Consider the following 16,969-nt stretch of genomic DNA (forward strand, 5'->3'; position numbering starts at 1 on the left):
CCTGGGCTTCAGCACTCAGAACTCCTTGCTCTTTTTAGCCATCCCAGCTCTCTGTCACGTGAGTGCCTGTCCCCAGCTGAATCACTATGGTAAGGTGTGTGAGCTTTGACAACAGGTGGGGGACGACATGTAGTTACCCTGGCCCAAAGGAGACTGAAACTAAGCGCCTCCTGGCCAGGCCACCACGCTGCCCTACGGCTGCTTCACTGGCTGCCCCTCATCAGGGCCAAGGGCCCAGACCTAGTTCCTCCCCAGGGACGGGGGGTTGGGGCCCTGCCTGCCTTTTCAGAGCCCCATCACCAGTGTTGGGCATTGGTGGTGTTTTCCGGGTCTGCGGGAGGTTGACTGTGAGGCTGTGCTACAGCCATCACCTCTGGAGAGAGGGGCACATGGGAGGTAGAAAGCCCTGGACCTGGGCTGTGGCTCAGTTGAGGGACACATGGCATGGACTTTTACCACACAAGTTTATTTAAATAAAAGTGAACACATATGCAGGCTGGTGCCCAAGGGGCAAGGGGTGGGGAGGGCGGGTGGGAAGCAGACAGACAGTGGGATCCAGGCAGAGTCTGTGTGGTGAACCAGGTGGCGAGAGGCAGCAGCCGGGGGCCTCAGGGCAATGCTGGGCTTCGGTGCTGGGGCAGGGGGCCTTGGGTGGGTCAGCCTGGTGCCAGGAGGTCACTTCCATCCTTCACATGCTCCCCTCCCTCTCCCTTACCCCTTGGGCCTACAGCACTACCTCCTCAGCCCCCTCTCCCTCTCCTGACATCAGCCTTCCCTTCAACTACTGAGAAGCCAAAAGACAAAATAAATTATAATGGGTGAGTCCTGCCCCAGCCCCCAGCCTTGGGGAAGGGAAGCCAAGCAAGGCACACTGCCCCGGAGCCCGTGCTGTCAGCCCTGGAAAAGAACAGGTAAAGTGCAAGGAAAATCCAGTAAGTAAAAATATACCAATGACTTTGTCAAATACACAGCTGCTGGCTGTCGGGAGCAGGTGGCTGGCTGGGGCGGGTGGCAGCAGCACCCTGGGAAGTGTTGGGAGACACAGCAGAGAGACAATGGAAATAAATAAGGTGGGTGTGGACAGGGGTCCCGCCAACCGGGCCAGTGCCACCCAGGACGGGCTTCTGCCTGCTTCCCGGCCCCATGTCCCCAAGCCCTGCTCGCCTGGCTCCCAATGCTGCGGCACTGACACAAAGCACCCGGCCGACTGTGTTAGGAAAGGACTGTAATGTGGGGGTGGAGCGGGAGGGAGGCACAGGGAAGCCGTGCAGTCAGCCAGGGCTGCGGCCACCCTCAGTACTCGTCCTGGTCTTCTTGTTGATGCTCTTCAATCTCATCGTCCTCAGGGGGTGCGAATCCTTCCTGGGGGGTGAGAGGGAGGGGAAAGTGGTGGGCCTCTATAGGTAGCTGAGGAGCAAGGGGTCAAGAGTCCGGGAGCCCTGAGCTAGTGACTTTACCTCTCTCTCATTAGGAAATGTTCTCCATGGTCCTTTCTGGTCCTATCACGCTTCTGGTCTTAGGGCTAGGCCAGACTGGGGAGGGCCCGATGGGCCTGGGAGTGCTCACCTCCGTGGCATAGAGGATGCTGATGATGCCTGAGATGACAGGGCTGTTTTCACTTTCATGCTCCTGGCAGATGAGCTCGATGTCACGAAGTTTGCTGAAGTAGAAGTCACGCTCCTTCTCCAGCCCATCCACTGTCAGCTTCAAGTCCACCAGCTGCTTGGGGACAAGGCAATGTTCAAGCCAGAGGTCCCCGCCTCAGGCTCCCCTGCCTGCCCTCCTCCTGTCCCTCAGACACCCCAAGGGCCTGGCTTTGGTGACAGGGCTCTCTTAGCTACCCTTACCCATCCCACTCACCTGCTGGTTGAGTTCAAGAATTTGGGCATCAGTCTCATGGCCGCCATTTCGGGCTGATGGAGGATTCTTCCGGAGGATGCAGGGTGGGGCCACGTTGCTCAGCCGGCCGGAGGTCTGCATGTTTTTTGGGCCTGTGGGGGATGTCCTCTGTGGAACTGCCCAGAGAAAGAGTCAGGTGAGGCCACGTGAGCCCATAGCACACATGGCAGGAAATAGCCTGGTGTGAGGACTGCGGGGCAGGCCCATGCGACAGGCAGGCACTCTCAACCCCCTGCCCCCACCCTTGGATGGGCATCTAGAGCTAGGCCCCGAGCCTTGGCCACATGGGTACTCCAGCAGCTGGGCAGCCCTTTGGCAAGGCCAGGAGAACAGAAACTATAGGGAACTAAAAGGAGGTGTGAGGTGTTGGGGTGAGAAGAGAGTTGGCCTGAGGGGGAGAGGAGATAAACTGGGACAGCGAATTTGGGGAAGTGGAGCTGGAAGGGTTCAGGGCCCTCTGGTACTGACAGCTAGAGGAAGGGCAGCTGGCCAAGGGTCTTGCCTAACAGAAGCCCCAGCCCAAAGCCATCATCCCTGGGTGGCTGCCCCTCCTGGGGCCCCATGTCAGGATGGGCTCTGTTGCCCTCTGCTGGGTGGGACGGGTATCTGCACAGTGGTGGAAAAATTAGGGACCCCAGTTCCTCCCCAGCACAGCCAGCATGCCGTGGCCACTTGCTCACTAGCGACTGCACCTCCCTAGACAGCTAGACAGCGGGCTGCTTCTAGTGCAAAGCAAGCAGGCGGGCAAGTGGGGCAGGCCCAGGCGGAACAGCAGCGCAGACGGAGGAGGCGGCTCTGCTATGACGGGGTCCGACGCGGGCTGGGGCTGCTCCTCTCCCTTCCCCTCCCAATGCTGCTGTTTCTCAAAGGCCCTCCTGCTTCTCTCCCTTCCCCTCCAGGACTCAGATAAAGCCTTGTTTCTAGAGACTCATCTTTTGAGGACTTAGGACTGTTGGGCCTTTTGAATGGGGGAAGGTGTGATCGATCAACTTGGCAACTCCTGCCCCTGGCTGGCCAGTGGGCAGGGGGCAAGAAGGGGCTGTGGTGCTGGCACCAGGCTCTTGGCCTGGAAGCACCTGGATGGAGAAACCAAGCCACCTTGCTGCCCCATCATCCTGAGGCAAACAAGTTAGCTCATGCTACAAAACAAGGTGCCTTCAGCCTCCTACCGCCAGCTGCCACCATGGCTGGTGCTGGTGGCTCTTTTAGAGCAATTTTTGGAGCTCTCTCACCCACTACTTTCACTTCCCCTGGTCTAAGTGGCCAGCAGGCGGCGTCATCTGAACTCCGTGATAACAGTCTCCTCCAGGCTGGCAGGGCCGGGCCGTGGCCCAGGGGGCACTCCTGGCTGTAGAGGCCTGCCGGCCCGGCCCCCCACTCTCCCTCCCCCGGCTCGGGCACGTTACCTGCTGTGCCAATGAGTTTCTTGGATTTGTTGAAGATCTGATCACCTGGGTTAGGAGGTGGCGCTACGTCCTGGCCCTGCCGCGCCAGCAGAGGGTTGTAATCCTTTCCATCATAGTTTGCGTCAAAGAATTTCTTAAACCACTGAATAAACTCAAAATTATCTTGGAATTTTCCTTTCACTAATTTCTCTACAGGAATGATCTGAAATAGACCACATAAGCAGAGTACTTTAGCCACCTGCTGCTGTAGGGCTGCCTTCCTCTGCCGAGGGCCACTGCTGTCAGAAAAGCCAGCCCCTGGGCTGCAGCGTCCTCCATCTTCTCCACCTTCCCCCCTCCCACGGCACCAGAGCAGACAGGTAGGCTTGGCAGGCCCCAGTCTCGGATCCAGAGACATCCCTCCTCTACAGGCACTGTGTGGAAGAACTGTGATGGGAGGTGTCCCTTGGCTCTACTGCCTGCATGTGGGCTGGGGGTCTGCAGCCACTGAAGCAGGAGAGTGAGCAAAGACACTTTCTTGGGCCCTACAGAGAGACAAAGAAGTGGAACTTCACAGGAGCTGCACACAGAGCTCAGTGTTGGGAATGGGCAGGGTCCAGAGAGGAGGAAGGGAAAGGAATGCTGTCATGATGGAATGGCAAGTGTTGTGGGCTTTTCCATTGTGCCTTGAGCAGGGGGAAAATTCCCTCTGGAGAGTTGGGAGGTTCAAGCACTGGAATGACCCCAGCACTCCCTGTTGCCCAGGCTGGTGGGCCATCTTCTTCCCCAGGGTCACATGGCTCCTCAGGGCCCCCCAGAGTGCAGGCACCTACTTTGTCGACACCCATCTTCTTGAAAGCTGCTTGCAGCACCTTGAAGTTGTGGATGTATTCATGCTCTAGCTTGGCCTGGAACTTCACTTTCCTCAAGTGCACGCAGCCGGGGAAGAGCATGTCCATGAACTGGCAGTAGGCTGCCCCTGTGGAGAAGGGCGCTGGCTGAGGGGCTCACTGATCTCCTGGGGCTGCTCTCTCTCACTTCCCCAATCCCTGTCTCCTCTTCTCTTTCCTTGTTCTGGGGCTGGGGCCATTCCTGCTTTCAGGATAGACATGGCCAGAATCCCCCCAGCTTTCCAAGAATAGCAGCAGTGACTATTTATTACGAACCAGCACTACACCAAACACTGCATGTAGATAGGGCAATCCCAACGGCAACTCTAGTTAGTTGGTGATATTATCTCCATCTTATGGATGGGAAAACTGAGGCCTAGGGCAGTATATAGTGACTTGCCCAGGGTTGCACCACCAGAAGAAGAGCTGAGAGTTGGACCCAGAGAGGCGAGGTCAGACCTCTGGCTCTCTTGCCGTCCTGGTGCTCAGCTCCCCGCTCCTCCTCTCCCTGCAGTCCTTCTCGCTGCCTCTCCTGCTCTTCTCTTTCCTTGCTCTCATTTCCTGACTTCAGCTCCAGCCAGTCTGGCTAGTTCAGGGCCTCCAGCTCTCTGCCTTAGTCTAATCACAAGCTACAGTCATGGGCTGCCTAACAACGGTGTGGTCAATGATGGATCACATATATGATGGTGGTCCCATAGGATTATAATGCCATATTTTTATTGTACCTTTTCTGTGTTTAGATATGTTTAGATGTGCAAATACTTAGCATGTGTTAAAACTGTTTGCGGTATTTAGTACAGAAACATGCTGTCCAGGTTTTTAGCCTAGGAGCAGTAGGTATACCACACAGCTGAGATGTGTACAGGCTACACCATCCAGGTTTGTGTAAATACACTCTGTGATGTTCACACATCGCCTGAGGATGCATTCCTCTGGGCACATCCCCATCATTCAGCCACGCATGACTGTATATTCCCTGCTGTGGCTGCTCTGCCTTCTGGCCTTTCTTTCCTTCCAGCAGGGCCACTTCCCGTATTCCCAGCCTCCTACCTGAACAGAGCTGTTCTATCTTGGTGTAGTTGAGGTGCAAGGAGTCGTTGACCCACGCAAGCATATCATGGCGACTCAGATTTTCACTGGTCACAGATGTGGAGTACACATTGACGGCCATACCCCAGCTGAAAAGTAAGGAGAAAGGTGAGGTGAGCACTGGGGCCTCATGCAGCTCCTTAGCTATCAGGAGAGAAGGGGTGTATGATACTGGGAAGTAAGAAATATTCCCTCCAGATTGGCCTTGCATTTTACCCCCAGAGGAGGGGTCTTTAGACATTTAATGAGCATCTACTATAATGCTAGACATGTGCCAGGAGCCAGCAATTCAAAGTTAATTAAGATATGGCCTCTGCTGGCTGGCGGCGGTAGCTCATGCCTGTAATCCCAGCACTTTGGGAGGCTGAAGTGGGCAGATCATGAGGTCAGGAGATCAAGACTATCCTGGCCATCATGGTGAAACCTCGTCTCTACTAAAAATATAAAAATTAGCTGGGTGTAGTGGTGCTCACCTGTAGTCCCAGATACTTGGGAGGCTGAGGCAGGAGAATTGCTGGAACCGAGGAGGTAGAGGTTGCAGTGAGCCAAGATTGTGCCACTGCACTCCAGCCTGCAGCCTGGTGACAGAGCAAGACTGTCTCAAAAAAAAAAAAAAAAAAAGATATGGCCTCTGCCTTGAGGCATTTACAGACAGGCAGATCCCCTCAGTAGGGAGTGATGGGGCAGTGAAACAGGCACATAAATGTTCAGGAACAGCACAAAGAAGGGCGTGAGTGCATCTGCTGGGCAGGGTCAGCGAAGGGTTTAGAGCAGAGATGTTGGAGCCTGAAAGGAATAGGAATTTTCCAGACATAAAAAGGGATGGGTGGAAGGCATTCGGGCACAGGGACTAGCAAGAACAAAGGCAGAGCTTATTCCAGGCACTCTGAGTTGTGGAGCAGGCCCAGGGAGCAGATTTTTCTGTTGGGGCGTGGCACAATGAGGTTGGCAGGGACAGGTTGCCAAGGCCTTAGGAGGAGGAATCTGGACTTTCTATTTGGAAGCCATTAGAGGACTTTAAGCAGACAGTAACCTGACCAGATTTGTGTTTTAGAAAGCCAGCTAACCTTTGCCTCTGCTCTGAATTCAGACTCCATATTCCTGTGGCTGATGCAGAGGTACCTAAATTCTCCTTGTCCACACCTTCCCTTAGAACATGTTTCTGGCTCCTATGTTCATTATCTCAGTGAATGTCACCACCAGCTATCAGTTACCACCTTAGAAGCCTGTGGGGTCATCCTAGACAGCCTCCTCTCCCTCATGCTCCTACCAAGTCACTCCTCAAGTCCTGGAACCTCACCTCCTCAACCCACCCTGTTCTGCTTACCCTCAGGATTTAGGCATACCACTGTCCCTTGGTATTCATGAGGGAATTTGTTCCAGAACATCCCCCTATACCCAAATCAATGCATAGTCAAGTCCCTTATGTAAAATGATGTAGTATTTACAGATATCCTCCTGTATGATTTAAATCACCTCTAGACTACTCATAAGCCTGATACCTACTAACACGTCACTGTGATGTAAATAGTTGTTACACTGTATTGTTTAGGGAATCATGACATGAAAAAAGAGTCTGTAGGTGTTCAGTACAGATGCAACAATCCATTTTTCTTTCCTGAATATTTTTTATCGATATTTGATTGAATCCACAGATCTGGAACCCATGGATATGGAGGGCTGGCTGTATTTTCTCTCTAGCACAGGCTAGCAGGAGCCTCCTAAAACGCCTTCCAGCCTCCAGTCTCTCCTTCCTCCTAATCTGTCCTTGACACTGTGTTGTCAGAATCTACCTAAAAGCAGGTCTGACCACCCCCCTCCCAGCTTCAAGTCCTTTCAGCCAGCAGTCATGAAAGACACACCCATCGGCTGAATTTGCCTTGCAGACTTAAACTGTTAAGCACTTGTAGTGTTAGAAACATTTTTGAATTAGTGCCCAATATATTAAAGTTGAGATGTTTAATAACTTGGGATTTCTGGCTTCTTTTGGCCACTCAGCCTGTGCTCCCACACTGAAACCAGCAGTTGGAGTGGAGCCAGCAGTGAGCCTCCTTCCCACCCCACAGAGGCCAGGGGTCAGCTGCTGCTGATCACTGACTTGCGTTGTTAAGAAAAGGAGGACATATTTCTTGTAACCAGGACTTTATCAGAAATGGAGAAACAAGATAGATCAAAAGAACTGTGTTTTCCGAATTGTGAGAACATGTGTTTCTGGAGTGAGTGAAGAATATTTCTCCAGGTTTAATATGTAAAGTGTCTCTGTGAAATAAGAATACATCTTATGTACCTTATATTCTTACAGGAAGAATAGTTCCCTGTTTGTTGCAGGCATCTGCTGTTAACACGTGACTCCTCCTGACCACTTATCAAATCATAATGGGACCCCACTCTGCAGCCTTATCTCCCACTTTGCTCCCCCAGTTAGGAGCCATGGGCAGCTTCCTACTCACCCTCTGTCTGGAATGCTGTCCCTCCCACAAAGTTTATTCATCCTCTGCTCCATGGTTCTCAATTGTGGCCCCTGGACCTGCAGCACTGGGGCTATATGGGGGATCAGCTGGTTAGAAATTGCAATTCTCTCGCCTTCCCTGAGACCTACTGAATGCGAAACTGCCTCTGACCAAGATGCCCGGAGGATCTGCAGGCACCGCCCCATTTGAGCAGCACTACTTTACAGAGGGAGACTCAGCAAGGCATCTGCAGAGCTGTGTACCCTCATGTTCCTACCCCTGACCCCAAGCACATAGGATGGAGCATATTTAACTTAAAGGAATGCTTCGAAGAAAAGTCATGAGAGAAAACCCTCTTCTTTATTCCTAGTTCTTCTTCCTTTGAAAAATAAACCTTGTTCTTCCTTGCCCAGGCAAAGGGAGGCCAGGTGGGGTCAAAAAGCCAAGAGAAACAGAAATGAGTTATTGTCTTGGGAGCTTCTAAAGACTCAGGACCTGGCAGATTCAGAGATTTCTGAGAGTAATGTTGACTGCACTTGAGTCTCCTCCTACACAGCGGCTCTGTGCCCACTGCCCTGCATCTTGGCCCTTGCGCTCACCACTGGACTTATTCAAATGCCTTCATCCCACATTGGAAGTGCTTTGAAGCCAAGAGTGGGGTATCCAGGTCTGTCATAGGCAAGACGTTCAGTAACGTTGTTGAACTATTGAGTGATACCTCATGTCCTCTCCTCTTTCTGAATCGTGTTTCATCACCTTCCAGCCTGGGTTCCACCCCCCCACCCCCACCCCAACACCCCACTGGCACTCAGTCTCAGGACTCTGCTTTAGCTCCAGGAGACTTTCTCTGACCCCCGCTCTGCAGGAGGCATGTGCCCACTATCCTACAGCACGCTGGGCACAGCTCTTCATGGCATCCTGCACAGTCTCTTAAAATCATGTGTGAGGCTAGATGTGGTTTCTCATGCCTGTAATCCCAGCGTTTTGGGAAGCCGAGGTGGGCCAATTACTTGAGACCAGGAGTTCAGGACCAACCAGGCCAACATGGTGAAATCCCATCTCTACTAAAAATACAAAAATTAGCCAGGCATGTAATCCTGGCTACTAGGGAGGCTGAGGGAGGAGAATTGCTTGAACCTGGGAGGTAGAGGTTGCAGTGGGCCAAGATTGTGCCACTGCATTCCAACCTGGGCGACAGAGCCAGACTCTGTCTCCAAAAAAAATAAATCATGTGTGTGGCTGCCCCTTCCACCTGACTGTAAGCTCTTCAATGGGCAAGCTGTGTTCCATTCACGTTCAGCTTCCACACCAGTTCTCGGTGAATAATAACTGCCTAACCATATTGGTGGAGTGGAATTGCAGCCTTCATTTGATATGCATACTTAGCTGGGATTTACCGGCTTCTGTTGCAATAGCAAAGGCTGCAACGTTGGGACATTCTGCCACTTCTCTTGGGGGGAAAATGCTAGCCAGTCCTTGGTATGCAGGGAAAATATCCAGTTTCCCTGGAGTTTAAAACACAACTAAAGGCCTTGCTTTTAGGGCTCCCAAGAGTCACTAAGACCACATAGCTACTTGAAAAATGCCCAGGTCTTCTCAGCATGGCCAGAAATTCCCAGGGTGGTCAATGCCTGATGATGGAAGGGCATGTTCTATACCTTTGGTCTAATTCTGGGGTCCCACGAGTGGCAGCAGCGCCTGTGAGAAGGAAGTTGGAAAAAATGGCTCCTTGCAGGGCCCAGCAATGAATCATGCTGTTACCCACTATGGGGCTTCTGGGGAAGGGGGTAGCTAGTAGCAGGAACAGAAGCCTCAGTCCCCACTCAGGACTCAACTCAGGTCCTCTCAACTGGTGCTACTCTCTGCCCTGGGGGGGGAGGGTCCATTCGACTCAGGAGGACTCATCCAGGGCACCAAGGGGTCTCTACAGGATTCCTCTGCTGCATTTGCTAGAGCAGCATGAGGAAACAGCCTCCTGGTTTCCTTATGCCTCATTACACTGGGGAGGGCAGGATGCCCTTTTAATTTTCCTCTCCTGGCTTTGACTCTGTAAATGGAACTAAACATGGCCAGCAGGTGGCACCCAGGTCCTGAGCAAAAACTCCTTTAAATGTATCCCCCATCCCCCAGCGCTCCTTTCCAGAGCTCAATTTAGAGCTCAAATTGGGAGCCTCTAAGAGCTGGGCTATCTGTGGGGCAAGGAGCATTGGGGCTGTTCGAGCATTGGGGCTGTTCGAGCATTGGGGCTGTTCTAAGATCCTGGACTAAACTGAGCCAGCCTCCCTATCTCCCAAAACCACAGTTTGAACTCACCAAACAGGTCCAACTTCTGACTGCCTTTTGCGTTGGGGGTTGACTTCGGCCTGGACTCACACCAGACCAGCTGCTGGAAGCAGAGGTATATAAAGTATTTGCCCACGCATCGGGCTCTAAGTGGACCAGCTGCCTCCAATTATAGCAAATCGTAGCCTGAGGAAACTCTTATAACACACTCGTTCCCAAGAGCTCCTTCACCTCCTGGGAGAGAATGGTAGGTAACCACTAGGAGGGGGCAGCCTCTGTCTGTCCCAAGAGATGCAGGAGCAGTGCCTTCCAACCTCATCCACATTTTTCTGCCATGATCTTTGGCACATGTGACTGTCAGGAGAAACAGACCCTGCCTGGATTGTGGCATGTCATCATCCAGGCAGATCCCCATTCGAGGATCAGACTGACAACGTGGCCTTGGGAAAAGCCTGTTCTGTAGGGCCTTGACTCCTGCTATCAGGAATGGAGTCAAGGAAAAGAATAGTTGAGGAGGTTTAATCTGGTGATTTTGCTGAGTCACTTCTTATACTAGGACTATAAGGTTCAAGGTGCATTAACAGGCAACAGGGAAAGGCAATTACAGCTCTCACTGCTGGAGGGGAAGCTGCTGGTCATTCTGCAGACTAAGGCTTTAAAAATGATCATCAAGACCAAATCCCAGTAACCTGTGGTCAGAGGGGTTTCTAGAGACCATCTGCTTCCTTCTCAGGTAATTAGGACTGGACTTAGATCTAGGCACTTATATTCTTAATTCATAAAGACGGCTAATAAGTCTGTACAACTGAAATTTCACATTCTATTACTTAATGACCTTATCACCAGCCTAAACTAATTTTGGCTTTTTGATTTTACATCTATCTTCCACAAATATGTCTTGAAGGTCATTTAGGGGCACTCAGTCTTCTCTAATTATCTAGAGCTCCTTTTACCCCAAGTTTAGCCCTGTTCTGGCTGGTCCCTGGAAGAACTTCCTGCAGTTGCCAGACCTTCACCCTCTGCCCAATGTGGGTAAGAAAGACACATCAGGTCTACCAGTCCTACAGGAGGTGGCCAGCATACCTCCAGCAAGCTCCAAAACGGTAGTGCTTAAGAACACTGGATCTCCAGGCACATCACGGGGGTTCAAATCCTAGATGTGTACCGTGTCCAAGCTGTCTGACTTGACTTTAGGTCTCAGTTTCCTCATCTATAAAATGGGAACAGTGACAGTTCCCACCTCATAGAACAGTTATGAGGATTAAGTGAGCCATGGGTACACCAAGGTAAGCACAGAGCCTGACATTCAATACGTATTTGGCAAGTACTGTCAGCATCGCGGGGACAGACAGTGAAAATCTAAGGGCATTTGTTAGAGAAGTACATGCCTGACACACAGCCAGCCTCTGGTCTCTGCGACCATGGAATGGCCAACCCAGAAGGGAGACAGACTACAGAACTTTTCTCTGCCACTTTGCCTACAGACAGCCACCTGGGTTTCCCAAAGCAGGGCTCTGACCACAATCCCTCCTAAGCTCCAGATTTCCCATACATCCTGCTTTGTAGATGCCATCCTACCGGCCAAGACAACTGGAACAGATGCTGTGGGATCAGAGGAGAGAGAACTCTGCAGAGCCAGCCAACACGTTTCCTGTTCCTGAAGTGGGGCTATGCCCATTGTCACTGGGCTACCTCTTCCTGCCCAGGCCCAAGGGGCTGAAGTCACCTGTTTGGAAAATCTACAAAATTGTTACCCCTACCCCCGTGAGTCACACACCCAGGTTATTCTGGGCTTGCATGGAGGCAGTATGTGCAGGTGGGGCTGAGGGGTTCTGAGGGGCTGGGGAGCCAGTCAGCGGGTCACAAAGCTCTGGCAGACCCAGCCAATCACCTTCTTTTTATGGCTGAGCAAAGACCTGACTCATCCAGAGGCTCAGCCTCTCAAAACTGGATTAGTCAATGCAGAGATGGGGCAAGTGGAGTAGTTGCAAGGTTGGCCAGGAGCCCAGCATGCACCCCCTCTCAATAGATCCAGGTCAGGGATCCAGACGGCTGTGGGTTCAGGTAGGGACTGAAGCTTCTCCAGGATTCTGTTCTCACAACACTTTTAGGTCATAACTCTAAGATCCTGAGCCCTGCTGAAGTTCCAGCCACTGGGTCCCAGACATGTCCTGCTGAGTAATGATCTGAACTCTTACCAAGGCTTTCCCCAGGCTGGATGGGATAATGGTGCCACACCCTGCAGCTGCTGGCCAGGAGGAGTCCTTAGGGGCAGTTCTGGCTAGGTTACTCTATCTGACTATAACTCCGAGGGTTAATGGAAACCCTGGAGTGTAGTAAACAACTTCTCATTGCTAAAACCAATCCATTTTAGTAGGGTTCATCTAGGTGGGCAGAGAGAAAGGCAATCCTTTCTTTCTAAAGTTTTTTGTTGGAGATCTTTCAGTTCCTCAAACACCTACTGTTTAGGTCAACAAATGTCTATGGAGTCACCAATCAATCCAAGGCTCCCAGCAGAGGGCACACAGTGTGGCTTGGTTGCAGGCTTTGCCATTCGCTGCCTGTGAGACACTAGCAAGCAGGCGAAGGTTTCCGAGCCTCAGTTTTCATGTGTGAAGCCTCAGAATGATGGTACAATTGAGCAAGGGGCTGTTGGAAGGATAATGAGAAAACTGCTGGTGGGAGCCAAAGGTTCACCATCATCCTGCCTTTGGGGCTGAGCAACCTTTACTGACGGGCAAGATCACTGACATTGACATATATATGACTCATTGTCTTCTTTCCTGCACCCTGACCAAACTCCCACAATCCCTCTTGTCAGGGTCCTAGGCAGGGAGAGAGGAGGGACAGGCTTGATTATCCATTCTCCGCTGCCTCAGGCAGAAAGACAGAGCTGTGCTTTTGGAGCTACTTTGCTCATTTCTTTCCTCAATTAGTACTGGCTCAGGGCTCAGTGCACAATAGCTGCTCAGTACCTATATATTGAATGAATGAATGGGAGAGGTTAAACTAGGGTTTGGGGGGTTCAGATGGCAGGTGGGCTCAGAAAGGATGGTTTTCCAGTCTCATTTCTTTTTTCTTTTTTGAGACAGAGTCTCCCTCTGTCACCCAGGCTGGAGTGCAGTAGCATGATCTTGACTCACTGCAACCTCCGCCTCCCAGGCTCAAGCGATTCTCCTGCCTCAGTCTCCTGGGTAGCTGGGATTACAGGCACCCGCCATGATGCCCAGGTAATTTTTGTATTTTTAGTAAAGTTGGGGTTTCATCACCGTGTCGGTCAGGCTGGTCTTGAACTCCTCCTTGGCCTCCCAAAGTGCTGGGATTACAGGCATGAACCACTGTGCCTGGCCTGGTCTCGTTTCTCGTTTGTTGACCCTGAGGAGGTGCTGTTGGCTACATGGAGAAGGAGAGAGAGGAGAATGCTAGCTGCACTCCTGGCTACATGCAAACAGATGCAGCAAGAAGCCTTAGAAACCATGGCAAGGGATTTTTAAACCATCTTCCTCTGATGCATATAATATGGTGCTGCTGGACTGCCCATGGTGTTAGGATGGTTCCGAGAGTGGAACCTGGTAACTACTGGGAGTACCTCTCTGCCTGGTGTGCTCTGGGGGTGGGCTGCTGGTCCATCTGCAGCTAGCCTCAGGATAGAGAGGGCAGGGAGCTACAGCAGCTGCCATGATGTGTTGGGAAGGGAACTGTCATGTTTGCAGCAGCCCTGGTGGATCTGATGTTTTCTTAATGGTCCTTCAAGCTCCAAAAGCACACCCATGTCTCTGGGGAGACATACAAGCCATGTCACTTTATGTTCCTTTGGAACAACGTCTCTTTGGACCATCTGGCTTGTAGTTGTTGTCCAGGGCCAAGTGATGTGTTCTCACCCTTCTGTGAAATGTCTTCATCGTGTGAATTGTTTAGCTTACTTTCCCCTTCCCCCAGGCTCAGGCCCTTCTTCTCTGCTCTCACCCTACCTTCCACCCTGCATCCAGTTCCCTCTCAAAATCCTCCCAGTTTTACTTCTGTGCCCTTTTGACAGGGAACAGTCGTTTATACTTTAACCTTTCCACCAGAGGTTGCCCTGAAGATGTCCAGGACAAACTAAGATTCAGTTTGAACTCTCTGTGCTCTCTCCAGGAGACTGCCATTCCCCATGCCCTCAGACTCTATCCTACCTGCCTGTCCTGCAGAGCTAACCCCACATAGAGACAGTCAGCCCCCACCGGAGAGGGGATATGCACTGGAGAGCTTCTCTCCTGGCCTACCATGGTGCCTGAAATTCCCACCAGAAATGTCACTCTTGAAGATTACAGCATCCAGCTCCAGAAAGCCTTAGTTATTGCCTCAATTTTGTATATGAGGAAACAATGGCTGAGGATTCCAGTGACTTTTCCAAGTTGAAGATCAACCACTGGCAAGATCAGAGCTGAACCTAGCCAACTGAACCCAAATCCCATGCTCTTTCCACACCACCACACTGGGGCAGGAAGGACAACTTGATTTTACACAGCTTTAGAGCAGGATAACTTGCTTAGATTTTGCCCCCTGAGAATTAGGAGGAGGGAAAGGGAATTTCAGAGGCTTTTTCTTTTTTTTTTTCTTTTGAGATAGAGTCTTGCTCTGTTGCCTAGGCTGGAGTGCAGTGGTACAATGTTGGCTTACTGCAACCTCTGCCTCCCAGGTTCAAGCAATTCTCCTGCCTCAGCCTCCCAAGTATCTGGATTACAGGTTCCCACCAGCATGCTTGGCTAAATTTTGTATTCTTCGTAGAGATGGGGTTTCACCATGTTGGCCAGGCTGGTCTCAAACTCTTGACCTTGTGATCTGTTTGCCTCGGCCTCCCAAAGTGCTGGGATTACAACAGGTGTGAGCCACCGTGCCCGGTCTGGTTTTCTTCTTTATATTTATTTTTTCAAGACATTGCAGCATTGCCTTAACCTCTCTCTCTCTTTTTTTTTTTTTTTTTTTTTTTGAGACAGAGTCTCTCTCTGTTGCCCAGGCTGGAGTGTAGTGGCGCAATCTCAGTTCACTGCAACCTCCACCTCCCTGGTTAAAGCAATCCTCCTGCCTCACCTCAGCCTCCCGAGTAGCTGGGCTTACATGTGTGCACCACCACACCCAACTAATTTTTGTATTCTTAATAGAGATGGGGTTTCACCATGTTGGTCAGGCTGGTCTCAAACTCCTGACCTCAAGTGATCCACCTGCCTCAGCCTCACAAAGTGCTAGGATTATAAGCCTGAGCCACCAGGCCTGGCCTAGCATTGCCTTAGTCTCTCTCAACCAGCAAGTGCTTACTGACCACTGACAAAATGTGCTAAACACCCAGTGAGGCATCATGAGACATGGGATCATTTCAAGGCATCGGTCTTGTCTTTATTAAGGAGCCTTTTTTTGGTTGAAGAGGTAAAAGTAATTCATAAAATAACAAGGGATGCCACCAAGCAGAATATATGAAGTGTTAAATAGTGAAAGCACATTTGGCTTTTAAGTGCTCCAGGCACATGAAAAAGATGAGAGGGGGCTCAGCAGTTAGAGGGTTTCTCAAGGAAGGTGGCACCTAATTGGGCCTTTGAAGATGACTGGATGGCAGAAAGCAGCCAAGAGAAAAAGGGAAATTCTGGACATGGGAAGCATGTTTATTATTACTTTTCATTTTTAAAAAGAGCATAAGACCAATGGCTCAATCCTGGAGGAATGTTAGGGACACAATGAAAATAGAGGAGGTGGGGAGGAAGGTGATGTCTCAGGAGCCAAGGGAGGGCCCAGTTTCAAAGAGGAGGTCACCTGCCCTGTTTAATGAGGCCATCAGACCTGAGGTGGGGATATGGTCATTAGATTGTGCAATAAGAAATGATTAAACTCTGAGTCATTTTTTTGAATTGTGGAGACAGAAGCTAGACCTGCAGATGATTGTGGAATCCTCAACCACTTGCCCAGGAGGAAGATGGAGAGGGATATTAGGCATTTGTCATCAGCCATGTGTGTCTGCCATAGCACTTCAGGTAGATAGTGAGTGACTGCCTGCAGAGTGGAGAGCATCTTGGTTCTTTCGGTTAGAATTTGAAATGAAATATAGATTAAAAGTAGGCTTGTAATCCCTGTCTCAACATCCCACCCATCCCCCTTCAGATTCCATATCCTACCCTCAAGTTATAGATGTTATTTGTTCAAGAAGACCCATGAGTGCAACTCACCATCTTCCTCCAGCTACTTACAACACTGTGTCACAAATGAAAAGCAAGATAGGAAATATGTTTATATAATAAAGTCTTAACTAAGTTGAATATTTAGAAAAAAAGTTGTACATATTAATTAACTTTGTTTAACTGTGTTTAATCAGAGCACTTTTTAATGTTTGGCTTTGTGGGAAATTACTGCCTTAAGACGGGAAGAATAGACAAAACTGCTTTCTAAGGATACTGCAGAGCCTCAGATTCAGTCACTCACCCATCACCATTTATGGAGTGTGTGCCAGCCCCTGTGCCAGCACAGGACCCATAGGAAGAAATAAACCCACTCTGGGCCCTCGAGAAATTCCTGAACTTAGGTGAGAGCTAGACAAGTGAATGAAATAACCAAAGGGCAACACATTACTCTCCAGCTCCAGATACAGGAGCTGTTGGAGCAATCTGCTTCCTGGGTCAGGGAAAGCTTTGTAAAGGAAGCATAGTTTGAACTGGGTCTTGAAGGAGAAACTCAACAGGCAGATAAGAGTCAAGAGGAAAGGGGAATGCATGGGGAGGAGGGAAAGGACTGCAAGTAGTTCATCTAAGAGTAATGTTGGGGCAGAAGGAGAGGCTGTTAAAAAGGCAGATGGGGGCCGGGCACAGTGGCTCATGCCTGTAATCCCAGCACTTTGGGAGGCCAAGGTGGGCGGATCATGAGATCAAGAGATCGAGACCATCCCGGCCGACATGGTGAAACTCTGTCTCTACTAAAAATACAAAAATTAGCTGGGCGTAGTGATGCATAC

At 50.7% G+C, this 16,969-nt stretch overlaps 1 protein-coding gene and 1 long non-coding RNA gene across 27 annotated transcripts in view; one reads left to right on the plus strand and one right to left on the minus strand.

The window, feature by feature from the left end:
- Window positions 1-447: 447 nt before the first annotated feature.
- The window catches only part of MAPRE3 (microtubule associated protein RP/EB family member 3), a 57,605-nt gene continuing 41,083 nt past the window's right edge, over window positions 448-16,969 (minus strand). For 3 of the 26 annotated variants that reach the window (XM_078349695.1, XM_078349680.1, XM_078349693.1), the window contains exons 2-7: window positions 5,225-5,352; window positions 4,118-4,263; window positions 3,306-3,507; window positions 1,861-2,015; window positions 1,567-1,719; window positions 448-1,362 (exon numbers count right to left, since the gene is read on the minus strand). In XM_078349695.1, coding sequence (XP_078205821.1) covers window positions 1,294-1,362; window positions 1,567-1,719; window positions 1,861-2,015; window positions 3,306-3,507; window positions 4,118-4,263; window positions 5,225-5,345 — 846 coding nt within the window. In that variant the 5' untranslated portion in view covers window positions 5,346-5,352 and the 3' untranslated portion in view covers window positions 448-1,293. Of the gene's footprint in view, window positions 1,363-1,566; window positions 1,720-1,860; window positions 2,016-3,305; window positions 3,508-4,117; window positions 4,264-5,224; window positions 5,353-5,736; window positions 5,863-7,713; window positions 7,805-9,371; window positions 10,100-11,079; window positions 11,207-11,574; window positions 11,807-16,969 lie in introns of those variants that run through there. The other 23 variants (XM_078349677.1, XM_078349676.1, XM_078349674.1 and 20 more) reach the window with 23 other exon arrangements.
- On the plus strand, window positions 673-3,474 carry LOC118147473 (uncharacterized). The gene is made up of 2 exons (XR_004733912.3): window positions 673-2,035; window positions 2,799-3,474. It is a non-coding gene; the product is annotated as an uncharacterized LOC118147473 (long non-coding RNA).

Source organism: Callithrix jacchus, chromosome 14 (assembly GCF_049354715.1).
Source record: "Callithrix jacchus isolate 240 chromosome 14, calJac240_pri, whole genome shotgun sequence".
NCBI classification, from domain to species: Eukaryota; Metazoa; Chordata; class Mammalia; order Primates; family Cebidae; genus Callithrix; species Callithrix jacchus.